At 44.1% G+C, this 25,101-nt stretch overlaps 1 protein-coding gene across 1 annotated transcript in view; it reads left to right on the forward strand.

Moving 5' to 3' along the window:
* ICE2 (interactor of little elongation complex ELL subunit 2) overlaps positions 1-25,101 on the forward strand; it is a 152,826-nt gene that overhangs the window by 117,999 nt on the left and 9,726 nt on the right. Inside the window, exon 14 of the mRNA XM_033920479.1 lies at positions 23,912-24,170. Coding sequence (XP_033776370.1) covers positions 23,912-24,170 — 259 coding nt within the window. The remainder of the gene's footprint in view (positions 1-23,911; positions 24,171-25,101) is intronic.

Below are 25,101 nucleotides of genomic sequence, written 5' to 3' on the forward strand. Positions count from 1 at the left end.
CAAACAATGATGCTGATGGAGTACTGCGAGATGCCAGAGGGCCCTCTGAGGGTTGCTAACGCAATGACAAAATTGTACCCAATAGCGCCTGATTTCCAGCAGCTTTTTTCTACACCTAAGGTAGATTTGTTGGATCGTGGGGTGGATTTGGTCCTCAAAAGACAGTTTGAGGCTTTAGCTCTGGATCTAAAAGCAGCGGTTGTGGCATCCTTCATGTTGCGCGCCTGTCATAAGATATTGCGCCGGACTCCGCCCACAGAGCAGAGTGCATACCCCCAGATTTTACTGTCGGGGGTGGATTATGTAGCAGACTCCTTATATGACATTTTTAGGGCCATAAGTAAGGTTTCAAACTTTATAGTTACGCAGGCGATATAACCATCATTTTATCTTCAAACTTTTTACTATCAAAACAAATGCCACCAGATTACCTTAATCTTGGAAAGGGTGGAAGAATGGATGAAGGAATATTGAAGAAAAATGGGGAGACCCAATGATCCACAACAAAGAAAAATGGGGAGACCCAATGATCACAACAAAGAAAAATGGGGAGACCCAGAACATCTGTATCCACAGTTTTTGTTTTTGTTTTCATTGAAGGAATATTGAAACTCAGTATATAAAAAACTAAATTTTTCTTCGCAACCCCTCATAAGTGAGCTGAAGAAAAATTTAATGTTGATGTAAAAGGTGTAATTTATCCCATAGAATCTACTAAAAAAATTCTTAGGAGTTCAGTTAGATTGGAACTTAACCATGAAAGCACAAATAGATGAAATTGTGTGCAAGGGATCCTACATTCTTAGGAAATTACACTCTATCAGATCATATTTTGACACTACAGCATTTCAATTGTTGGTGCAGTCTAGTTTTATCAGTTATAGACTATTGTAATATAGTTATGTTGTTGTCTGGTACCCAGAAGCACCTTCAAAGGCTTTCCATGTTACAAAATATGGCGGTTTGTCTGATTTTCATTTTAAAAAAAGATCAGATCATATTAGAAACATAGAAGCATGACGGCAGATAAAGGCCAAATGGCCCATCCAGTCTGCCCATCCATAGTAACCATTATCTCTTTCTCTTTCCAAGAGATCCCACATGCCTATCCCAGGCCTTTTTGAATTCAAACACCCCATAGTTTTTGTTATAAGGCTTTTCACAGTTTGCTGCCTGGTTATTTACTGGATCTACAATCTAGCTCAGTGTCTCGCAATCTTTCTTGCACCGGGGCATGATAAACCTAGTGTCCCCAGCTCGAGACAGCCGGAAGTGTGCAATGTCACTCTGATGACATCACGCACACACATGACATCATTACGTCGATGTCTGCGCATGCGCAAAGGCCCTTCAAACAGGCCCTGCACAGGCAGGGGTGGTACCTGTAAGGAAAAGAGCTGGCTGGAGAGGCACTGGCACAGGCTGATTGCCTACAGGTTGTGCCGCTCTTCGTGAGAGGCACGTACTGTAGGCAGTCAGCCAGCACCTCTCCTCCTTCCCAGTATGCCGTGGCACACCTGAAATCTCAGGAGGCACACTGGTGTGCCACGGCACACAGTTTGCGATACTCTGGTCTAGGTAGGAAAGAAAGTGAATTCTTGGGGGCAGTCATGAGGTAAGAGAGGAGGGGCTCAGGACTCTGTGTGATGAGGCTTCCTACAAGCTCTGGTGAGTGTGAGGAAAATAACTCACTAGTCCAAGAAAAACAGATATGCAGGCAAGAAATGAAATGGAAAATAAAAGAACCCAGAACTGTTAGTACTGGGAACACTGAAGAAAGAAACAAATATATTTTTCTCTTTTATAAAACAAAAATACAAATATTTGCACATTTTCAAGGCTGATATGTTTTTCTCTAAAAACTAAAAATATATTTTTTGGTACATTTGTTAATTGATAATTTTATTTCACTAGTTGGGTTGTACCTGATCTATCTCTCTCTTGTTAGTTTTTTCCTATGTCCTTTTTTCAGGATCACATTTCTGTTTTCATTTTCTTCTGTCTTCTGTTCCTGTCCTACACCTGTCTCTTGACACTGATCCTTCTGTTTCACCTTTTTTCTTGTGAACACCGGAGAAAAAAAAACAATCCCTGTAGATGATATTGTGTAAATGCATGACCAGTTAATTGCTGGCATGGAACAAATTGTATTTATCAGTGAGCATGAGATTATGGCAGTCTACTTGATCAAAGAGGGACTGCTGAAACAAAGACCTTTGTTAATTAGACAGATGACGCAGGAAAAAGTATTTAACCCTTTAATTGGCAGATGGTCAAAAAGCTGCTTTACGTAACTTGATATTGAAAAAGAGCAACAATGCCAAGTAACAGGCATTTGGATATGTAGATATCCTATAAGAGCCATAGAAAATGGTTCCGTAACAATTGAGCGCAGGACAAAAAGTGCTCCGACAGTTGCGCGTAGGATGTATGCACGCCGCCGCTCCCACGGCTTTAAAGCCTTACCGGTAGCACTGTGGTTGAGAGTTTTTCAGTATAGTGGGGGGGGTCCCCTCCTCCACTCCTCACCCCCAATGGGAGCATGAGGACTTGTACATGTAGTAAGGGGGTCCTTCCCACACACCCCTCAAAGTAGAGAGCTGCACGGGAACGGGGACGACGGGCATCCCGCGGGTTCCCCCTTTGGGTCACGGGGATCCCGTGGGGACACCCCCTAGGGTCGCGGGGATCCCGTGGGGACGCCTCCGAGGGTCGCGGGGATCCCGTGGGGACGCCTCCGAGGGTCGCGGGGTTCCTGCGGGGCTGGATGTACTCAGTCGCGCGGCTCTTCTCCCTACCTTCTCTGCTTGCAGCACAGAGCCGAACGGAAGTCTTCCCGACGTCAGCGCTGACGTCGGAGGGGAGGGAGGGCTTAAACAAAGCTGGATGTACTCAGTCGCGCGGCTCTTCTCCCTACCTTCTCTGCTTGCAGCACAGAGCCGAACGGAAGTCTTCCCGACGTCAGCGCTGACGTCGGAGGGGAGGAAGGGCTTAAACAAAGCCCTCCCTCCCTCCGACGTCAGCGCTGACGTCGGGAAGACTTCCGTTTGGCTCTGTGCTGCAGGCAGTGCAGGTAAGGAGGAGAGTAGCCTCGCGGTTCGAGTGGCTACCAAGGGAGGGGGCGGTCCGCCCCGCCACACCCCGCCCCGGTTGCAGCACAGCCGGCCAGGTCCCCTTACTTTTGTGGCACTTCCCCGACCGACCGACAACAGCCCCGGTCCGACAATCCTCCCTGCCCTGTAGCCGCGAATCTAAATTATCTTCTTACAGCAGCTGTAATAAGGTAATTTAGATTCGCAGTTAAGGGCAGGGAGGTTTGTCGGACCGGGGCTGTTGTCAGTCGGTCGGGGAAGTGCCACAAAAGTAAGGGGACCTGGCCGGCTGTACTGCACCCGGGGCGGTAGAGAAGGAGTGGGGAGAAGGACGCTGAAAGGCCATGGGGAAGACGGGAGGAGGGGGGGAAGGACTCTGAAAGCACTTGAAGACAGAGGAGGGAGAAGGACGCTGAAAGCACATGGGGAATACAAAGGGGTGGAGAAGGACGCTGAAAGGCCATGGGAAGGGCGGGGGGGGGAAGGACTCAAAGCACTTGTGGAAGACAGAGGGGGGAAGGACTCAAAGCACTTGTGGAAGACAGAGGGGGGAGAAGGATGCTGAAAGCACATGGGGAAGACAAAGGGGTGGAGAAGGACGCTGAAAGGACATGGGGAAGACAAAGGGGTGGAGAAGGATGCTGAAAGGCCATGGGAAGGGCGGGGGGGGAAGGACTCTGAAAACACTTGTGGAAGACAGAGGGGGGAGAAGGATGCTGAAAGCACATGGGGAAGACAAAGGGGTGGAGAAGGACGCTGAAAGGACATGGGGAAGACAAAGGGGTGGAGAAGGACGCTGAAAGGCCATGGGAAGGGCGGGGGGGGAAGGACTCTGAAAGCACTTGTGGAAGACAGAGGGGGGAGAAGGATGCTGAAAGCACATGGGGAAGACAAAGGGGTGGAGAAGGATGCTGAAAGCACATGGGGAAGACAAAGGGGTGGAGAAGGATGCTGAAAGGACATGGGGAAGACAAAGGGGTGGAGAAGGATGCTGAAAGGACATGGGGAAGACGGGGGGGGTGGAGAAGGACGCTGAAAGGCCATGGGGAAGACAGAGAGGGAGAAGGACGCTGAAAGGACATGGGGAAGCAGAGGGGGGAGAAGGACACTGAAAGCACATGTGGAAGACAGAGGGGGAGAAGGACGCTGATAGGACATGGGGAAGATGGGGGGGAGAAGGACGCTGAAAGGAAATGGGGAAGAGAGAGTAGGGAGAAGACACTGGCAGGGAAGAAGACAGATGCCAGACTATGGGGGAGCGGAGAGAAGAAGATGGGTGCCAGACCAATTTGGAAGGGGGAAGAAAGGGAGAGGCACAGTAACAGAGCAAATGGAAGATGCAGAAGGAAGAGAGACAGTGGATGGAAGGAATTGAATGAGAACATGAGGAAAGCAGAAACCAGGCAACAAAGGTAGGAAAAGAATTATATTTCTTTTTTTTTATTTTGCTTCAGGATAAAGTAGTATATTAGTTGTGTTGATAAAAATTTATAAACATTAGAGGCTCTGGTAGAAACCCATTTGCAAAGTATGTATTCTTCCCAATTAATATTTTCAAATTAATAAAGTCTTTTTGCTTATTTGTAAATGGGTTTCTACCAGAGCCTTTAATTCAGTAGCATAATTAAATGAAATAACTATTTCTGAAGTTTATATGGACGGGCGGGGACGGAGGGGATTCCTCGCGGGGACGGGTGGGGACGGAGGGGATTCCTCGCGGGGACGGGTGGGGACGGAGGGATTCCTCACGGGGATGGGTGGGGACGGGTGGGATTCCTCACGGGGACGGGTGGGACTTTGGCGGGGACGGGTGGGATTTCTGTCCCCGCGCAACTCTCTACCTCAAAGCGCTAACAGTACGGCTTAAAAGTGGCAGGAGTAGCAGCGCGCATACATCCACGCAATTATCGGCACGTAACTGGCAGCGCGCCAAAGTCTGGCGCGCTTTTGACAGGTCACCTGGAACAGTGGTTCCCAACCCTGTCCTGGAGGACCACCAGGCCAATCGGGTTTTCAAGCTAGCCCTAATAAATATGCATGAGAGAGATTTGCATATAATGGAAGTGACAGGCATGCAAATCTGCTCCATGCATATTCATTAGGGCTAGCCTGAAAACCCGATTGGCCTGGTGGTCCACCAGGACAGGGTTGGGAACCACTGACCTAGAAAACACATGTTGCTTCTGAGCAGCAATGCCAAATAAAGGGTCAAAAAGACTGCTGCCTTTATCGTCAGATAATCAAATACAGATAGAAGAAGATGCATGTTAAGACGTTTTTGGCTAAGAAAGACTGTGTGTGGCTAAAGACTGTGTATGGAACAAGTCTGTGTTTGAAAGGCTTGAAGTGGTTAATGTTTGCAACTCTTTCCCCAGTAATGTACACTCTTTTTTGGCCCCTTTTACAAAGCCATGGTAGTTGCTTTGTAAAAGGGGCCCTTTGTGAATAGTGCAACTCTTTCCTCAGTTGTGTGCACTCCATAAACAACATGGTGCTTGTTTATTAGCTGTTGTCGGTGTTAGAAAATTGTTAGGGTGGGAACTTCTATATTTTATATTTATCTGTCCCATATGAAAATTTGAGGCAGGGTCATGTCAGCCAGTGCAGGCATATGACAGACTGAAGGCTCTTTGATGAACAAGTTTGTGTTTGAATTTCTTAAAGTATTTAATGTTTGCCTTATTTTGACATTTAAAAAAAAGGTTTGATGGCAATTTTATGGTCTTATGGGCTGTGTTTTTCTGACTTAACATTTTTTTTTTTTAATTTATTCAATTTTCTGTCCCGTTCTCCCAAGGAGCTCAGAATGGTTTACATCAGGTACTCGAGCATTTTTCCCTGTCTGTCCTGGTGGGCTCACAATCTATCTAATGTACCTGGGGCAATGGTGGGATTAAGTGATTTGCCCAAGGGCACAAGGAGCAGCGTGCTGAGTCTGTAGCTTTAACCACTACCACAAAACAGGGGAACAACAAAACCACAAATAAAATACCAGAAACCAAGAATGGGATTGTCCAAAAAAGAATGATGTGCACTAAAAAAGTGTCCACAAACTTATCTGAAGGTGTAGAAATCTTTATTCTTCCAATGTCATCGTGGTACAATCAATGATTCAATGACTTCATACGTACATGTTTCGGCCAACAGGCCTGCCTCAGGAGTCTTAAGAATCACAGAACAAGAAATAGACTTGATGCCAAAACACTTGGAAAGTACCGGGGAAGAGAAGCAGGGAGGGAGAACTCGGCGCCGGCTTGTTTCTGATGATGGCAATGGCAGCCTATTCCCCGGTTTTTAGATTTCATTTGAAAATTGGTACTTTAAAAGTGTTTTGGCATCAAGTCTATTTCTTGTTCTGTGATTCTTAAGACTCCTGAGGTAGGCCTGTTGGCCGAAACATGTACGTGTCGAGTCATTGAATCATTGATTGTACCATGATTGCTTTAACCACTACGCCACACACTCCCCATTAGCCATTCCGAAAATGGAAAAATTCCAAAAACTGAAATATGCTTGGTCCCAAGGATTTCGGATAAAGGATCTGTAACAGCCAATCCTAGAGACTGAGTTCTTCTAGAGTCTGTGTACATCTGAGTGTTTAATAGGGTTTTTGTGATTATTGTACATCTGAGTGTCTGCATTCCCCCAACCTTGTGTCTACATATCTGTCTTCCTGTCTCCTTACCCAACACTTACCTGTCTATTACCTCTTCCAGTCTTCATTGATCCTGTCCCAGTTAAAAAAATTAGATTGTAAGCTTCCTAGGGACATACAAAGTACATGTGTACATATGTGAATTGCTTTGGTTGAGTGAATGCTTTCTTCCCTACACTGCCGCTGGCACTGCTGCAGGTCTAAATATGAGAGCAGGTACTTAATGTTTATTTCATTGTTTCCCTTAAGTGGTTTAACCTTTGATTCAGGTAGGTTGTAGGCAGTAAACTAGAGAGTTGCACGGGGACAGAAATCTCACCCATCCCTGCCCGTCCCCGCCAGGATCCTCTCCGTCCCCGCCAGGATCCTGTCCGTCCCCATCCATCACCGCAAGGAATTACCTCCATTCCCGCCCGTCCCCATAAAAAGCAGCAATTACTTCTGACAGGATCATTAATTCCACAGTTTCTTTTGTATTTGCACTGCTATTTTCCTTGCGGAATCTCTTTGGTGGAACCCTTTTTTTGTTTTCTGTTCAGGTAATTAACTTATAAACCCCTTCTTTAACTAAGGCTGACGTGTCCATTATATTATATGGACGAACCCTGCTTCCAAAGCCTTCCATCCCCGTGGGAGTCCCGTTGGCTAGACGGGGGTCCCCGTGGGAGTCCCGTGGGACAGAGGGGGTCCCCATGGGAGTCCCGTGGGTTAGGGGGAGATTCCCGCAATCCCCGTGCAGACCTCTACAGTAAACTTCAATTCTCAAGTTCCCTACTTAAGGAAGAAGTAGATTGTTGTAGGTTTCAGTATAGAAGAGCTGAGGCTGCATGGGACTTGTATAAGGTAATGTAAGTGATGTAGTGATTCTCTGCCTCCATCTGCTGGTGCGTGGGTTTTACCCCTGTATCTGGACAGTTCTGGTAGAACCCAAAAGAAATAAAAGGTAAGACTACATCTTTGGCTCTTTTATTTAGTTTGATTAAATATTTAAAAAATGACTGGAGACTTCAGAAGCAGTAGAAATTAATCTACAAGATGAGACTGAATAAGATATTAGGTATGTTTTCATGTTTTGCTTCTGTAATATAAATATAAAAATATATAAAACTTCATGGTAGAGAATAGATAAAAGTAATATATAGCAGGAAAGCATAATGCAGAACAAATAGCAGATACAGTGAGTGTCAGCCTGAATTTGGGAGTAAATACGAGGGTAAATCAAAATTAAAGGCAAAATATATTTAACGGCTTTAATAAAAATAACTGAGCAATTCAACATATCATTTTTCCACATTGTCCCCGTGCAAGAAGACGCATTTATTTGTATCATTTAACTAGCTGCGTTCCTTCAGATAAGAGGATTTTCAGCTGCTCCTGAAGCCAGGTGAGCACCGCTTCCTTTACTTCATCATACTTTGTCTTTTGCTCACCGGGTCACAGTGATGCACCTATGTCTCATCGCCGGTGACAGTTCTTTCCAGAATACTTGAATCTTCATACCATCTCAAGAACTGGGTTGCAAAACCTGGGGAAGATCAATGAGTATTGAGGTGTGGCCAAGATGGCGGTGGTGAGACAGGCGATAGGGCCGCAATCCAGTTGGGTTTTCAAGATTTCCCCAATGAATTTGCATGTACTGCTTTCATTGTACGCTAAGAGATCTCATGCATATTCATTGAGGAAAACCCGACTAGATTGCAACCCCCAAGGAGGGACTTTGATACCCCTGGTCTACGCCTATGCACCAGACTTTGCTGGACTTCACCACCAGACCTCCTCTTATTTCTGGAGTGCGAGGTGCCGTGGCGTTGCCTTCCTGGGACTTGGAGACACGGGGGCATGCTGGAGCCGGAAGTCTCTCTATCCCCTCCAGATCTAACTATCCCTCTGTGTCCCATGATGGAGATGCCTGTGCTTGAAGGAAGCCCTGATACCAAAGTGGTTGCAAGAGCGTTCTTTAATGATGGAAGCAGGGCCGAACATGAAATCGCGGTGAAGGTAAAACAACAAGGAGCTGAGGGTAAAACTAGAGAATGACACGGGGAAAAAATCTGTCCCCGTCACCGCCCCGTCCCCGGCCCACCATCCTCTGCACCGCCCCGTCACCGCTGTTCCCTTCACCGCCCCGTCACCGCCATCCCTTTCACCGCCCCGTCACCGCCACTGCCATCCCATTCACCGCCCCGTCACCGTTCCCGCTGCATCCATATAAGCCTTAATACTGTAATATTTAGCTTATTCCTTTCTTATAAATCAAAGTTCCTGCTGCTGAACTAGAGAAAGAGATGTTCAGCTGGCAGGGCTTTGTTTATAAATTTTTATCAACACAACTAATATACTACTTTATCCTAAAGCAAAAAATAAATAAATAAATATAATTTTTTTTTCTACCTTTGTTGTTTGGTTTCTGCTTTCCACATCTTCTCATTCAATTCCTTCCATCCACTGTGTGTCTTCTCTCTGCGTCTTCCATTTGCTGTTACTGTGCCTCTCCCTTCACCCCCCCCCTCAATTGGTCTAGCACCCATTTTCTTCCCTCCGCTCCCCCATAGTCTGGCATCTGTCTTCTTCCCACTCTGTCTTCCACATTTCCCTTCAGGGTCTGTTCCTCTCCACCCTCCTTCAATGTCTGCCCTATTCCTTTCCACCACCACCCTTCCCTCCCTCCTTTACCATCTGTTCCTTTCTACCACCCTTCAGCTCCTCTCGCGTGGCCTATCTATCTACCTTCCTCCCTCTTATTTTCATGGCACGTTACAATGTAATTTGTGTAAGCCACTGGAGCCTGCGAGCTCGGTCCCTGTCCCATCCCCACAAACCATCTCGCTTCTGTGCTCCTATTTTCCCCATTTCTAATATCTCCCCTATGTATCTGCCATTGCCCCCCCCTCTGTGTCCATATACCATCCCCTTTATGTCTCTGTCCCTATGCCCCATGCACATAATTTCCCCTCTTTCTGTTACCTTCCTGTATCCAGATTTCCCCTATCTTCCTCTTCCATACCAGTGTGTCTCTTCTTTTCAATCTCATCTAGCTTTTTTCCCTCTTTCTTCACCCCCCCTGCTTCTAGCATCTGGCTCACCTGCCTGTCCTTCCCTTTCTTTCCTGCTGTGGGTTTTTCTTTCCGTCTTCATCCCCTTGGCCCAGAATCCTTTTCCCTTTCACTCCCTCCTTCCAGTTTGAGCCGGGAACACGCGCGATCGCACGGTCCCTGCAGCCCCCACCCGCCTGCCCAATCGATCCTAGTGTTTAGCCAGCTCTCTCCCTTCTCCTCACCTTAGTTTGTAGGTTTTCTTTTTCGGCGATCTGCATGCTTTCCTAAAGAGCCGCGCACGCGTGGCTGCTCAGTGTTCAATCTTCTGCTCTGCTGCAACTTCCTGTTTCCGGTTGCGTCAGAGCAGAAGATCGAAACTGAGCAGCAGCGGGTGCGCGGCTCTTTGATAGCGTGCGGGTCGCCGAAAAAGAAAACCTACAAACTAAGGTGAGGAGAAGGGAGAGAGCTGGCTAAACACTAGGATCGATTGGGCAGGCGGGTGTGGGCTGCGGGGACCGCGTGATCCTTCATGTCTCACTGTGGGGACAAGACTTCACCGCTCCACGGGGCGGTGAATGGCCTTGTCCCCGTCCCCGCAGCGACTGCTAGTTTTCGTTCCCCGTTTTGGCGGGTTACCCGCGGCTAAACGTGGTGGCCGCGGGTAAACCACCACCGTGTCATTCTCTAGGTAAAACCACAACTCTCTCGGAGGCATCCCTTGTGGACGTTTGGAGAATGCTCCAGAAAATGGAAGGAATGATCCGAAAATTTACTGAAGAAACAACGAACTTGGCAGGCAAAGTTGACTCTTGTAAAAACCATAGATGAAATTAAAAAAAAGACACTGAATTGAAGTTTCAAAAAACTAATGAGGATATTATAGCCTTGAAAACAGTAAACGAAACTTTAATAAAGGATAAAATAATGATCCATAAGAAAATAGAACAACTGGAAAACTATAATAGAAGATTACATTTAAGAATATTACATTTTCCAAAATCAATTGATATGTTGTCAGTTGAAATGTTCAGAAATTGCCTGATACAAAATTTAAGCTTCACACCTGAAATGATTCCTCCATTGAACAAAATCTATTACCTTCCTGCTTCTTTAAAAAAAAAAGGAGGTGTGGAAGCAACCACAACAAATAAAGAACCTCAGAACCAGCTCCAGATGGATCTTGGGCAACATTTCTGAGATTTTGGAATCATCTGTGTCACAGATTGAGGAGAGGGCAACCTTGCTTACCTCGTTTGTTTTTCAATAAGACTTAAAAACTGTAATGAAAGACGTACTTCAGGAATTCATAGACTCCTTTCCTGGGACAGCGGTTCTGGATCTATCCTGATGACACCAGGAAACCCAGGAAAGAAGGAAGCTTTTTCTTAATATGAGGCAAGAAGTAAAGGATTTGGGGGCTAATTTTCAGCTAGCTTATCCCTGTAAATGCTTCATTAAATATGCTGGTCTGAAGTATACTTTTTTCATTCCGGACCATTTACGGACTTTTCTGGACCTTAAGAAGATCACCAAGGGTTAAAATTGGTAAAAGTTGATTAGAGGAGTTAATCCCATTAAGGCCACTAGTTTAAAAATTGATTTTCTTGCTTATGTATTAAGTCCTTTTTCTTTTGAGCCACTACCCCACAGAATTAACATTGGGGTCTAAGAAGTATTTATTTGTTTTCAAACTGAATTGTATTTCTTACTGAAATTGTTTCTTTTGTTTTTCATAAACAAGTGTTTTGCTTGTTATGTATCTTAAATTATAATAAATAGATTTTATTTAAAAAGAACTGGGTCGCAACCTCCATACGCTGTTGCTTGTACAGCTGTTTGGGAACCCATTGTGTGCAGATTTTCCTGTATCCCAAGTCATCATGCATTATGGCAATTGCAGATCCATAGCTGATATCCAAATTTGCAGCCAACTGAGACACAGTTATCCGTCGGACTTCTCTAATTAAGGCATCCACCCTGTCCAGTATGCTCTTGTGCGTGTGATGTTGGGCGACCAGAAAGACCTTCATTAGTTACACCTGTTTTTTCAGCTTTAAATCTTTTTACCCGCTCATAAACCTTTTGTTGATTCATGGTGTTTTGTCCATACTGAGTCAATATCCAACGGTGAATTTCCATAGGTTTCACTTAGAGAATGACACGGTGGTTGTTACCCGTGGCTAGCCGCGGGTAACCTGCCAAAACGGTGACCGCGAGATCGGGGACAAGGCCATTCACCGCCCCGTGGAGCGGTGAATGGTTAGCACGCGGGTGAAGAGCATTCGATCCGGCAGCCCCCTCTCTCTCGACGGCCATGCATCTACTTCCCTCCCTCCCTCCTTTTCCTTTACCTTCTCTTGTTGAAACTGGCGATTTCTATAAGGCTATGTGCTGTTCCGGTTGCATCGGAGGAGACTTTTCTAGCAGGCAACCCGACGCGACTTCAAGGCTCCGGCTGTAATACAGCACATAGCCTTATAGAAATTGCCAGTTTCAACAAGAGAAGGTAAGGGAAAGGGAGGGAGGGAAATCCACGGCTGGCCGGCAGGAGGGAGCTGCTGGACCATGTGAAGAGTGCTGGGGGTGGGGGCATGGAGAGGAGAAGACGGGGACGGGGCAGAGAAAGGGACAGCGGGGACGGTGACGGGGCGGTGAAGGGGATGGCAGAGACGGGGACAGAATTTTTCCCAGTGTCATTCTCTAGTTTCACTCCCTCTGCCCAAAAAAAAGCACACTACTGCACATTCTTCAATGGTACAATCTTGCAATTGATCGTTCATGTTTCTGTCTTTGTGGCTGCCACATGACTAAAGGCCAAGCGCTGCACTGTGCATGGACAAACTATCCAACAGGCAATATCCGAGTACATGTGTTGAATTTCGCTAGCTCTGCTCCAGTTATCACATAATTTTAACAATTGCCTTTCATTTTTGATTCACTCTCATATGTCTGGGATCACTGTCACAGAAGATGCATGGTTGGGTTTAATTTTGCCTTTCAGATATTTATACTGTTGTTTCATAGAAACAGCAGCTGCTGTGATCTTTCATAAATTGAAACCCTTTGTTCTCTTTCATATATATATTACAGTGGAACCTTGGTTTACGAGCATAATTAGTTCCAGAAGCATGCTCGTAAACCAAAATACTCGTATATCAAAGCGAGTTTCCCCATAGGAAATAATGGAAACTCGCTTGATACGTTCCCCCCCAACCCCCTCTTGAGGCCAGCGGCGCTGCTTCCCCCCACTGCTCGCAAAGGGCCCCCCCCCCGCATGCAAACCAGCACCCCCTGCCCAAACAACTTGAAACTTACCCCTCCCCACGTCTGGCACCGGCACACAGCCCACAGGATGTGCCAGTGCCGCTTGAAGAACTTCTTGCCTCTGCCGGGCCTTGAGCATGCATCTGCGCATGCTCAAGGCCTTCTAATTCTCCCTCTCGCCAAGATTCTTGGAGATCTCTGAGATTCTCAGCGAGAGGGAGAATTAGAAGGTCTTGAGCATGCGCAGATGCATGCTCAAGGCCCGGCAGAGGCAGGAAGTTCTTCAAGCGGCACCAGCATGTCCTGTGGGCTGCGTGCTGGTGCCAGATGGTGTTGGGGGGGGGTAAGTTTCATGTTGTTCGGGCGGGGGGTGCCAGTTCTCGCAGGGGGGCCTTTGCGAGCGGGGGGGAGCAATGCCGGTTCTTCGGGGGGGGTGCTCGCAAATCGAGTCAACACTTGGTTTGCGAGACAAGTTTTGCGAGAATGTTTATTTTTTTCACATTTTAATTCTTTATTTGATTATTCATTACATTAATAACAAATATTCATGAATATCACAAAATTCTGTATAAAAAATACGTTGTAACAAACATAAGATATTTACTCAACCATGATATAGTCCACATTATAATGGTCACCAGCATTTAAATTAGAAATGAAATCTATCTTTCATCTACTGCGTGGACAGGCAAAAATGGCTATTCTGTATATCATCCAACATCCTCCTAAGATGAAAAAATCATTAACAGTAATTAAACTTTCAACAAAGGTTTATCTTCCAAACCGACTGGATCAAAGAAAAATAAAATCTTCCAAACCGGACTGGATCAAAGAAAATATATTTGTCACTTCCATAGAAAATCAGGCACTTGCATGAAAATTTTAAAAAGAATGTAGCCCCAACTGCCAAAACCTTAGGCTTTAGCTGAAGGAATTACTTCCTTTTAAACTGGGTTTGTCTAGAGACATCTGGAAAAATTATCACTCGTTGGCCACAAAATAGGTCTTGTTTTTTAAAAAAATATAGTTTCAATATAGCTTGTTTTTCTAACTCTGTTTTGAAGGCCACTAAAAGAGTTGCTCGTTTATTAATTATATCTTTAGAAGATTCGAGAAACTGCGATACATTCAAACTATCAGGTGAAACAAGTTTGTCCATTTCGCCTTCCTCTGCTATTTCTTTAGAAGCTCTTGAAATGTAATAGAGGTTATCAAGTTCTAAGGTATCCACTTTAGTATAATGCAATATCTCCCTCAAATACATTTTCAAGAGTTCTAAGGATGACAAATAATGTGTAATAGGAAAATTTAATAAACAAAGGTTTTTAACTCTTATAGAATTCTCTAGTTTAGCATGAGTCACCATACCATCTTTAATATTGGAAGCAGCATTAACTTGTAAAATATTTACAACTTGATCTAATTTTTCTAACTTTTTTGCTGTTTCATCATGTTTAACATCATGCTCATTAATTTTTACTGTTATATCTGATGAAAATTGGCATAAATTCAAAACGTTTTTTTGTAATGACTCTCCATTCTATTAATGCTTAGCCATACATCGTTTAGAGTGATCACTCTATCCTTAGGGAGAGCTTCAGAACCTTGCCCCGTGACCATCTGCACTGGGGTCAACTCTTTGGCTTCCCCCAGGGATTGTCCTGAAATCTCCAGTCCAGACAATAAAGATGATTGTAGGGAAGAAGCTGCTCCCTCATTCAATCGGGGGTCGCTTCTAACCCTGAAGTACATAGTGGTTGAGGAGGTGGAGAAGGTTCCCCAGAAGATAGGGAAGCAGTTAGAGTATCTAAAGTTACCTGCTCTTCCACTCGTGGTAAGTCGAAAGTCATAAGATGACAATCCATTGGGCCCGTCATCAAAGTGGGTGGAATTACTTTGGCTTTTCTCTTACCCATAGTGGTAGGATTCGATACCTCTGCTCCCTACTCCTCCTGGGTTCCGAAGGGGCTTAAAAGGGGAAAACACCTTTAGCCACGCCCCTTTGGCTCGTGACCCACAGGCCGCATACCGCGGCTAGCTCGGCAATTAAGGATCCTCAGCAAGGACCCTTTCAGCTGGTTAGGTCGGACAGCAGCGGGACTGCCTGTCCCGATGTTAAAAGTGCTAAACAGCACTGGCAGCAGGTTCCCTCACAGCTGGTCCGGCAGTTAAGGATCTTCGGCAAGGACCCTCTCAGCTGGCTGGGTCGGACAGCAGCGGGACTGCCTGTCCCGATGTTGAAAGTGCTAAACAGCACTGGCGACGTTTGCGAGAATGTTTTGCTAGTCTTGCAAAACACTCGCAAACCGGGTTACTCGCAAACCGAGGTTGGACTGTATTTTCTAGCAGCTTAGCCAAATGCTCTGCTGCTAGAGTTTTGGAAGCACTTTAATAATTCATAGCCCTCAGCATTACTTAAATTTTATTGGAAAAGGCCCGTTTATAGTCCTTCTTATTTTCTTCTAAATAAGGGAAAAAGTTTGTATGTGAATGTTTAAAAACTGCTTTTTGTTCAGTCACTGTTTTCTTTCTGTTTTTTACTTTTTCTGTAATAGCACAGTAATTGCCATTACTAAAGTTAAAATTGCACATTACATTATAGTATTAATCAGTGCTGTGGCCTTGGGCCGGGACCCCCTCACCTTCAGCTGGTGGGGATGCCAAGCCCTGCCTGACAAAGACGTCTCCTGTCTGAGTTGCACCGACAGCACCACTTAACTTAACAGGCTTGCTTCAGCCACTTGTGCCGTCTCTTGTCACGCATGCTTAATTTAGTCTAACTGCGCATGCACGGGAGAGCTGGCATTAGCGGCCAAAGCACGCCTGCTGAATTGACTACTGGTGCAGCTCAGGCAGGAAATGTATATGGCTGGTAGTGCTTGGCATCCTCAATAGCAAAGGTAATATTTTATTGTGGAGGGCAGCTGTGCTGGGGAGGGGAGAAAAAATGTCGGGCCCTTTAGCCCACTTTTGGGAAACCCCCATCTTCTGCTGTGACGCACCTGACAGACTGTGTTCATCAGTATGACACACAAAACTACAATTTGAACCATAAAATGCCAAATTTCACTATTAAAAAAAATTATTCAAGGGAAATACAGTGGAACCTTGGTTTGCGAACATAATTCATTCCAGAATCATGCTCGTAAACCAAAGTGCTTGTATAGCAAAGCAACTTTCCTCATAGGAGTTAATGGAAACGCGGGCAATTTGTTCCACATCCCAAAAAGACCCTCTCAAGGCCACTGGCGCACTTCCACCCCACCACATTCCAAAAAGACACACACACACACACCCCGAGGCCACTGGCGCGCTTCCACCCCACTCCACCACATCCCAAAAAGACACACACACCCATGAGACCACTGGCGCGCTTCCACCCCATCACATCCCAAAAAGCCCCAACCCCCCGAGGCCACTGGCACGCTTCTACCCTACCCCCGGGAACCGGCTTTGCCCACCCCACCCCCAAGAACCGGCATCACCCCACCATCCATCTGCAGCACCAACTCATAGGACGTGCGGGTGCTGAAAGAGCCTGCCGCCTGACGGTGATCTCTACTGGGCCTTAAGCATTAGAATATCGGAGAGAGTGGGAGCTAGAAGGCCTTGAGCATGCGCAGATGCCCAAGACCCAGCAGAGATCACCGGCAGGCGGCAGGCTCTTTCGGCACCGGTATGTCCTGTGGGTTGGTGCTGCATGCCGGTGCCTGATCGCGGTAAGGGTTCAGGGGGGGCCAATTCGGTGGGATGGGCTGGACTGGGATTTCCGTGCTCCTGCACTGTTGCTTATCCAGTCAATCTTTGCCGCGAGTTCCGGCTGAACAGTACTGAGCAGGAGCACACTTTGACGCTGCTAGTCGGCACTAAGCAGCTTCCTGAATGGTTCTCATGAAGAATTTGCAGGAGCCATTCAGGAAGTTGCTTAGTGTTGACCAGCAGTGCCAAAGCACGCACCTGCTTGGTACTGCTCAGCCAGAACTCACGGCAAAGACTGACCGGATAAGCAGCGGGGCAGGAGCACGGAAAACTCGCTCCTACTGCTACATCTCGACCACCAGGGATTCTAGTGGCAGAGGAGGTACAATGGGCAGGGATGGAAGAGACAGGGTGCAGAGCCTGACAGAAGGGAGGGGGGTGGGTGGGTGAGTGCTGGCTGCTGGCCAGAATATAAACGGGACCCCCATTTTGGGGCCAATTTTTTGACCCAAAGCACCCAGTTTATATTTGAGTATATATGGTAAAAATGAGAAATAGAGTTGTGGAAGTATGGGTGTTATGGCTTTATTGTAAAAGGATACAATGAAATTCTTGCACATCACTTTCATTTTGATTGAAATGAATAGGCAATATATAAAATCAAATAAATATATAAAGAAGTTGACATCTACTTCAGCCATGCCATTATCATCCATCTCCTCAGTGTATTTTAACTTTTTTCAGATTGTTCTCACCACCCTAGATACCTAAAGCTCCTCCTTTAACTCCTGACCTAAAAGGTCTCAAAATCTGTATTGGAGCTCAAACAGGGTTCTCTAAACTATCATCAGAATCTGTCCTTACAACTTCATTACCAGCTTACTACTCAGCAGCCCCTTAGAGATAAAGCCCAAACCTATACTAAGAGAGCTAATAAATCTGCCCTTTTAAGTAGCCAAGCAAATATCAAACCATAAAATCCCAACTGCATTCCCAGTCTACTGAAGGAGCAAAGAAAAATAAACAATAGCAAGGAAAGACAAGAACTCTTGAGAAATATTATAGCGCAGCTTGAATACACATGCTATTTTCCTTTGTCTCAGTTAACTGGCACCCATGGGGATTGATAGATGCCGGATAAATGTAGTTGCTATACCCCAGTGGTTCCCAAACTTTTTCTGTTCAAGGCTCACTTAATGTTTCAAAATTTTTCCTCAGCTCCCCTGGTCAAACGATAGTTCTGTAATCTAATACATACCTGATAGTTGTTAGCTTGAGACGATTATTAATTTTAAAAATTAAAACAACTTGTCATAAATGTAATGTAATCTAATCTTCTATTTCTGCATCACACATACCTAAGCAGGCTCAAGGCGACTTACAAAGAGAAGAGAGGGGAGTGAAGAAAAGAGAGTAGGGAAGGGAAAACATGGAGCAAGGAAAGATCTGAGAAGTTTAAGTATCAAAGATGCTGGTTTTCATTTTTTTCCGGAATGTGGTGTAGTTGGGTTCTGTTCTCTTCATTCCAGGTTTTCACTCCAAGGAAGGTGAGCATGGAGTGAAAGATTTGCTTGATTTGGAGATTCTTTGTTGAAGGGAGGTTCAGTAGTATCCTGTTAAGGGTTCTGTGGGAGGTAGACCATGCTTTTGAGAAGAGTTGGATGAGTGGAGCTGCTGAGTTTCCGTGAATTATTTGGTGTATGATGCATGAAGTTTTAAATTTTATTCGTGATGGGATGGGGTAGCCAGTGTAGTTGCCTGATGAAGGCTGATATCGAGTCGTATTTTTTCAGGTTGAAAATTAGTCTTACAGCTGTGTTTTGTATGAGTTGCATTTTGTGGGTCAGTGTACTGTTGATACCCATGTAGGCAGAGTTACAGTAGTCCAGTTGTACAATCAGAGCAAAGTAGTGATAATGAAAGTACGGCCTGATGAGTCTTAGTTGCCTCATGGTGAAGAAGGACGTTTTCCGATTATTAGAGATTTGAACTTCCAGGGTTAGTGTGGAGTCAAGAATGCAGCCTAGGATTTTGGAGGTTTTATCGAATGTGAGGGTGTGGCCCATTCGGAGAGTGATGCTTGTCGGTGCTGTCTATTGGGCTGTGTGAAAGAATAAGATTTTGGTTTTGGTTTGGTTTAGTTTTAGCTTGTTGATACCCAATTTTGGATTCTTTCAATATTGGTTGATGCTTTGATGGTGACATCTAACTGGTTGTTGTTTGTGGGGATCAGGAGCAGAATGTCATCTGCGTAGGACATTATGCTTTCATCACTGAATTTGATGTTTCCGAGGAAACTCATGAAAAGGTTAAACAGGATGGGGGAAAGTGGAGAACCTTGAGGCACCTCAGGCCTTCCAGGGTTTGGAGATCTCTTCATTATTTTTAATGATGTATTCTCTGTTTTGTAGGAAGTCAGAGAGCCATTTTAGCAATGTTCAAGTTATACCAATTTCTGACAGTTTTGTTAATAGAAGGAGATGATCCACAAAGTCAAAGGCAGCTGAAATGTCAGAATTGCAGGAGTATTGCCTGACGTCCCATACTGAGTAGTTTGATTTTTGTGATTAAAGTGAGGATGAGAAGTTCAGTGCTGTGTTGTTGACAGAATCCAAATTGGGTTGGGTGGAGACATGAATGTTCGATGTAGATTGCAAGTTGTTTACTTATGTGGGTCTCAACAATTTTTGTTAGAATAGGTATTACATTACATTACATTAATGACTTCTATTCCGCCTGTACCTTGCAGTTCTAAGCGGATTACAACAAAAAGATAACTGGACATTTCCAGGAATAGGAATACAATTAACGACGTAGGGCCTAATACATCTAAACGATAGCTGGACGTTTTCAGGAAGAGGAATACAGTTAAAGGCGTTAGGTCTAAATCACATTTTGAAGGGAGGATCCTAAGAAGGGGAGAGAGGGGAGAAGAGTGGGGTTAGGAAATTAGGATGTATTTCTTGAATAGTATGGTTTTGATTTCTTTTCGAAAAGCTTTGAGGTCAGTTGAAGCTGTCAGTAGGTTGGTGATGGAGGGGTCCAATTTAGCTGCATGTGTTGCTAGTAGGTTGTCGTACATCTTTTTGCGCTTAGTTCCTTTATAAGGGGGGTAGGAGAAAGGGGACTGGGTTCTCCTTTGTCTGGAATAGAGGTTCCTGTTTAGGCGGTTGTTTAAGTGGGAGGGTGCCGTTCCGTTTAATGTTTTGAATATTATGCAATATAGCTTAAATTGGATGCGGGCTTGTATTGGAAGGTATGCCAGCGATGGGTCTATAGTTGGAGGTCATGGAGAGATCTGCCTTTGTATTTTTTGGTATGGGAGTAAGTTCTATTTTTCCCATTGTTTCTGATAATTAAGGAGCTATTGAGAATTATATATAAAAATAATCACAAAAAATATTGATAGAGCTAATGAGATGGATGAACTTGCTATTCATTAGAAATCTTCTCAAACCTCGGAACCATATTTGATACGTTCAGTCTCACTTCTTGTTCCACATTGATTTTTGCTCGATATTTGCTTTTTATCACAGCGAGTGCCAAAAACCCAAACTTACATAAATAGGATGTTGCAAATGGAATTAAGATTCTCTGTGCTCTACTGCTTAACAGTGGATATTCATCTCTTACTGAACACCAAAATTCAGTAATATCCATGCTGCTAAATTGTATCTTGAGCGTATTGTCGCAAGACAGCTCAATGAGATTTTCTTCTTCAGAAGTAAAATCAACTGGAGGTTTGGCTCTGAAGGGATCCTGAATCCAGGCAAATTTTGTGGTATCTTCTTGAAAATATTTTTCAAACCATTTGATACTTTGTGATGGGTGATCTTCAAAAACTGATTTTATATTGTTAGACAAAACAACTTCATTGGAGATCATGAACTGCTGCAAAAGGGGAAAACAGTCTTTGCCACCGTCTTCATGCATTTTTCTCCACCATAATTGTAATTTCTTTTTTGAAAGCTGAAATCTTCTCGATCAATTTCAAAGTGTGCATGTTGCCTCCTAGCAAGGAGCGATTCAGTTTATTTAACTTTTCAAAAATATCACACAAGTATGTCAGTTTCATCAAAAACTCTGTCCCTACAAAGTTTTTGGCATACTTGTGTTTTTCTTCTTCAAGAAAAATGTAGAGTTTGTGTCATAATTGAAATATATGGGCCAACATTTTGCCACAAGAAAGCCAGCTTGAGTGGCAGTAGTTTAACAAAGATGTGATTCAGCTCCCATATCTTCACACAATTTTTTGAAAAATATTGCTTTTACTGGGCAAGTTTTTATAAAGTTTATCACATCTACCACATGTTCTAGGACCAAATTCAGTGTAGGACTCAAATACTTTGATGCAAGTACTTCTCTATGTATTATGCAATGAGTCCACATTGCAGCCAGTGTTTTCTTTTGAATAAGTGCTTGTAATCCTCCATAATGGCCTGACATCGAACGATCACCATCCATACAGACCCCAATACACTTTGTCCACTCTAAATAATTTTCAGTCATAAATATATTTAGTTTCTCAAATAAGTCCTGAGCCTTTGCACTTGCGGTTATTTTTTTATTTTCTTACAAAAAAGGTCTTCCACAATGGCATTTTCATCTGTAAAACATATATAACAAATCAAATGTGCATCCTTATTATTATCCGTGGTCTCATCCAACTGCAAGCCAAATTCCCTTTCTTTTAGTTTTTCAATCAATTAGTCATTGAGGTCTTCTGACATATGTTGAATTCTCTGACTGATAGTATTATTGATAAAGGTACATTTGAAATTACTTTCCCCGCAGATTCGCCGATCATAATATTCACCATATCTATAGCAGCAGATAGAATCAGTTGTTCCGTAAAGGGGGGTTTTACACTTAGCAACTCTGTATGCAACCTTGTATAAGGCTAGCAGAGCATTGTTTGGTAATGTCAAATGCTGAGAAAATGTACCTTGCTGTCCTTTTAATTCTTTTAATTTTCTGGTAAAGAAGTCACAAGTTTTATTAATCAAGTATGAATGATTAGTTTCAAAATGAAACTTCAGTTTACTTGGAAGCATACAGTCTGGCGCCAAAATTTTCAAACAGTACACATTGCGGTCTTTCTTCTCCATTAACATTTGTTGATGTGAAGCCAAAGTCCAAATAACTATCGCCATATTTACAGTATTTTCTCTTTTTTGCACACCTGCTACATGTGGTGCATGCTCTTCATTTTGTGCTGTCGTATGCTTATTAAAATTCAATAAAAATTTGTCCATTTTTTAGGGTTCTGAAACAACAAATTTTTTAAAATTATATTGATCAGAACTTGACACTTACACAAAAAGTCGCTTACTCAACAGTAATATATGAGTAAAATACTGGATTTTTTACTCCATAAGATGCACTTTTTCCACTCCCAAAAAGGGGGTGGAAATAAGGGTGTGTCTTAAGGAGTAAAAAAACCCAAAACAAAACCCATACCGTTTTTTGCATCCTGGTGGTCCAGCACACTTTCTGCACTCCTGCCTCGGTTTCCCTGCTCTCTTCTGGCAGCAGCAGCGGTGCACAAAGCAGGCACGCACTTTTTGTGTGCCTGCTTGGTCCCTCACTGCACTCCGAATGCACCGCTATCCTGCTGACGCTGCCGGAAGAGACCAAGGGAACCGAGGCAGGAGCAAAGATAGCACACTGGACTGCCGGGATGGCAAAAAAAGGTACCTTTGGGCTGGCTGGCTGGCGGGGTTGATTGGAGGCTGACTGGCTTGGAATGGGTTGGCTAGTTGGCTGGCTGCCTTGGGTCTGGCTGGGGATAGGTTGGCTGGTTGCCTTGAGGCTTGCTTGGGACTGGCCGGCTGGCTGGCTTGGAGTTGGCCTGGGGTCTGGCTGGATTGGGGGTGGGTTGGCTGGCTGGCTTGGCTTGGGGCTGACTGGCTGGCTTGACACTGGCTGGAAGCTGGCTGGCTGCCACTAGACATGCCTACCATTAGACGTGTCCACCACCACTAGACGTACCCTGTACCAGCCTACTACTAGACCACCAGAGAGGGACAGGGCATACCATTTGGTTCAGAAATTTTTTTCTTGGTTTTTCCTCCTCTACAGGTAGGTGCGTCTTATGATCAGATGTGTTTTATGGAGCAAAAAAAAATACAGTAAACTAAACTAAGCCTTAGGCTTATATACTGCATCTTCTCCACGGAAGTGGAGCTCGACACGGTTTACAAAGTTTAAAAAATATAGGAAGAGAGAGAGTTTACAAAGCATAAAAAGAGGGGATGTAATCAGGAGAAGAGATGTTATATGCTAGAGAAAAGCCAGGTTACTTACATTAGTATTATTTTACCAGTAAAGTTTGATAAATACGAGTATAACAGCTGAGTTTGCTCCAACAATCCACTGATTACTTACATTCAAATAGAGGTCATTAGCCATGCGCAAAGCCACTAGGCATGCGCACTAGTCATAAGCATAGTATCTCCCCTCCGTTGATTACATTCACATAATAACAGAAAACAAACTGTTTTAACAGCCATAAACATCAAAACAGTAATTAATGAATAACCTGAAGATTCAGTTGTAGTATTTTTATTTCTCTATACTTTTTAATTTCTTAAGGTTGTAAAAGATGTCTAATATAAGAATAATCTGCGGCTTCCCTGTACGTCAATCACAGCTCCCCAGGGTGCCGCGGCTCACAGTTTGGGAACCGCTGCTATACCCCATACTATGGCATACCATAAACTGTTCCAGACAAACTATCGGATATGTGGTAGGCAAAGCGTGGGTGTACTCAGGTTTGGCGTGCCAAGTTTACAATGTCTGCCAGAAATTGATTTTATTTTCATTTTTATTTAAAGTATTAGTATTTCTTAGATTTTGTTTTCTGGTTGTTTGAGAGTTCTGGTTAATTGAGTTCCGGTTAACAGAGTCTACAGTAGTTTTTTTCAGTATTATGACCTGTTTAATAACCAGTTTCATCAAATTAAATTGTATCTGTCTGTCACTTTGTCAGTCTTTATTTTTAAACCTCTTATTTTCTTTGTTCTGTACCAGTGAACGCCACTATAAACCTTTTTTAGTTAAAGGCCTAGGTCATGTGTCTTCTAATTTAGGAAATATGTGCCTGGCAAATTGCTTGATTCTGGCTGTCAGTGTGGAGTTTTAATTGATAGTTTTCTTTTTGCTAGTTTGCAGGAGGGCTCTTACTTGTTGAATCATACAGCAGGAGACTCCTCGGTTTCTATCTATAAGAGCTGTTTTGGAAAAGTGACCAGAGCTGTATATGATTTGCATCAAGCCCACTGCAGTCTGCCTCAAGTGCCTTCCACCCTCTCTGTTCCATGGGTGCCCTTGGATCCCAACCTTCTATTACCTTATCACATTAACCATGGTAGGATCCCTTGTACATTTCCACCTAAGCCTCAAGACTTCATAGAGAGAAAAAGGGTAAGTCATTTCCTGGTTCTTAGCTTGTTGCTCTAACCACAGACCTCCCAAACCCAGAAGCTTTTGTGATGGCCCAAATTTATTTGTTTTGTTAGGCATTTATTATATCACCTTTAGTGAATACATCATAGTGGTTTACAACCTAAGTTATCAAAGTTAATGGTAAGAACACTGTAGTCAGATAGTATAGGACAGAAAGAGACAAGGATGGGGTGCTATTGAAAATGAAAGCTGCATGAAACAAATAAGACTAAGGCTAGATGGTTAGCTCGACAGAACTGTACCACTCTAGCAGGAAAGGTGAGGCCTGATTATAAACCAATTAATGTGCCTCAGTGATTAAAGTGCTTTCTCCATTCAGATACATATGCTACTTGGTCTGTTTTTCTAATCTGTAATCCCTTTTAGTGAACAGGTCTCTAACAGTCATCAAGACGACTTTTGTCATTTGCATCTGCACTGCACAGTTTTCATTGTCTAGAGTGGAAATTATTTTAACACAGATGGCTGTGGTCTCCATCATTGCACATGCCAGGGTACATAGACCATATATCAGCTGACCTGGCTCAGTGGTTAAGGCTACTTGTTCTATCATCCCCAGAGTGGGTTCAAATCCATAGGAAACAGAGATATGGTCTGAAATCCCAGCTTTCCCAGAAATCCCAGTTTTCGTCCGTTTTTGACCTTTTCCATTCCTTAAATGAAGTTTTCGATCAGACAAGAAAATTTCATTTAAGGAATGGGAAAGGTCAAAAACGGACGAAAACTGGAACAAGCACAAACATCAACGCAGGTGCCATAAAGCGGTAAAAGGGGCCAAAAGAGACTACGAGGAAAAAATAGCTAAGGAGGAAAAGAACTTTAAGCCGTTCTTTCAATATATTAAGGGGAAACGACACGCGAAGGAAGCGGTAGGACCATTGGTTGACCA

Source organism: Geotrypetes seraphini, chromosome 14 (assembly GCF_902459505.1).
Source record: "Geotrypetes seraphini chromosome 14, aGeoSer1.1, whole genome shotgun sequence".
Classification (NCBI taxonomy): domain Eukaryota; kingdom Metazoa; phylum Chordata; class Amphibia; order Gymnophiona; family Dermophiidae; genus Geotrypetes; species Geotrypetes seraphini.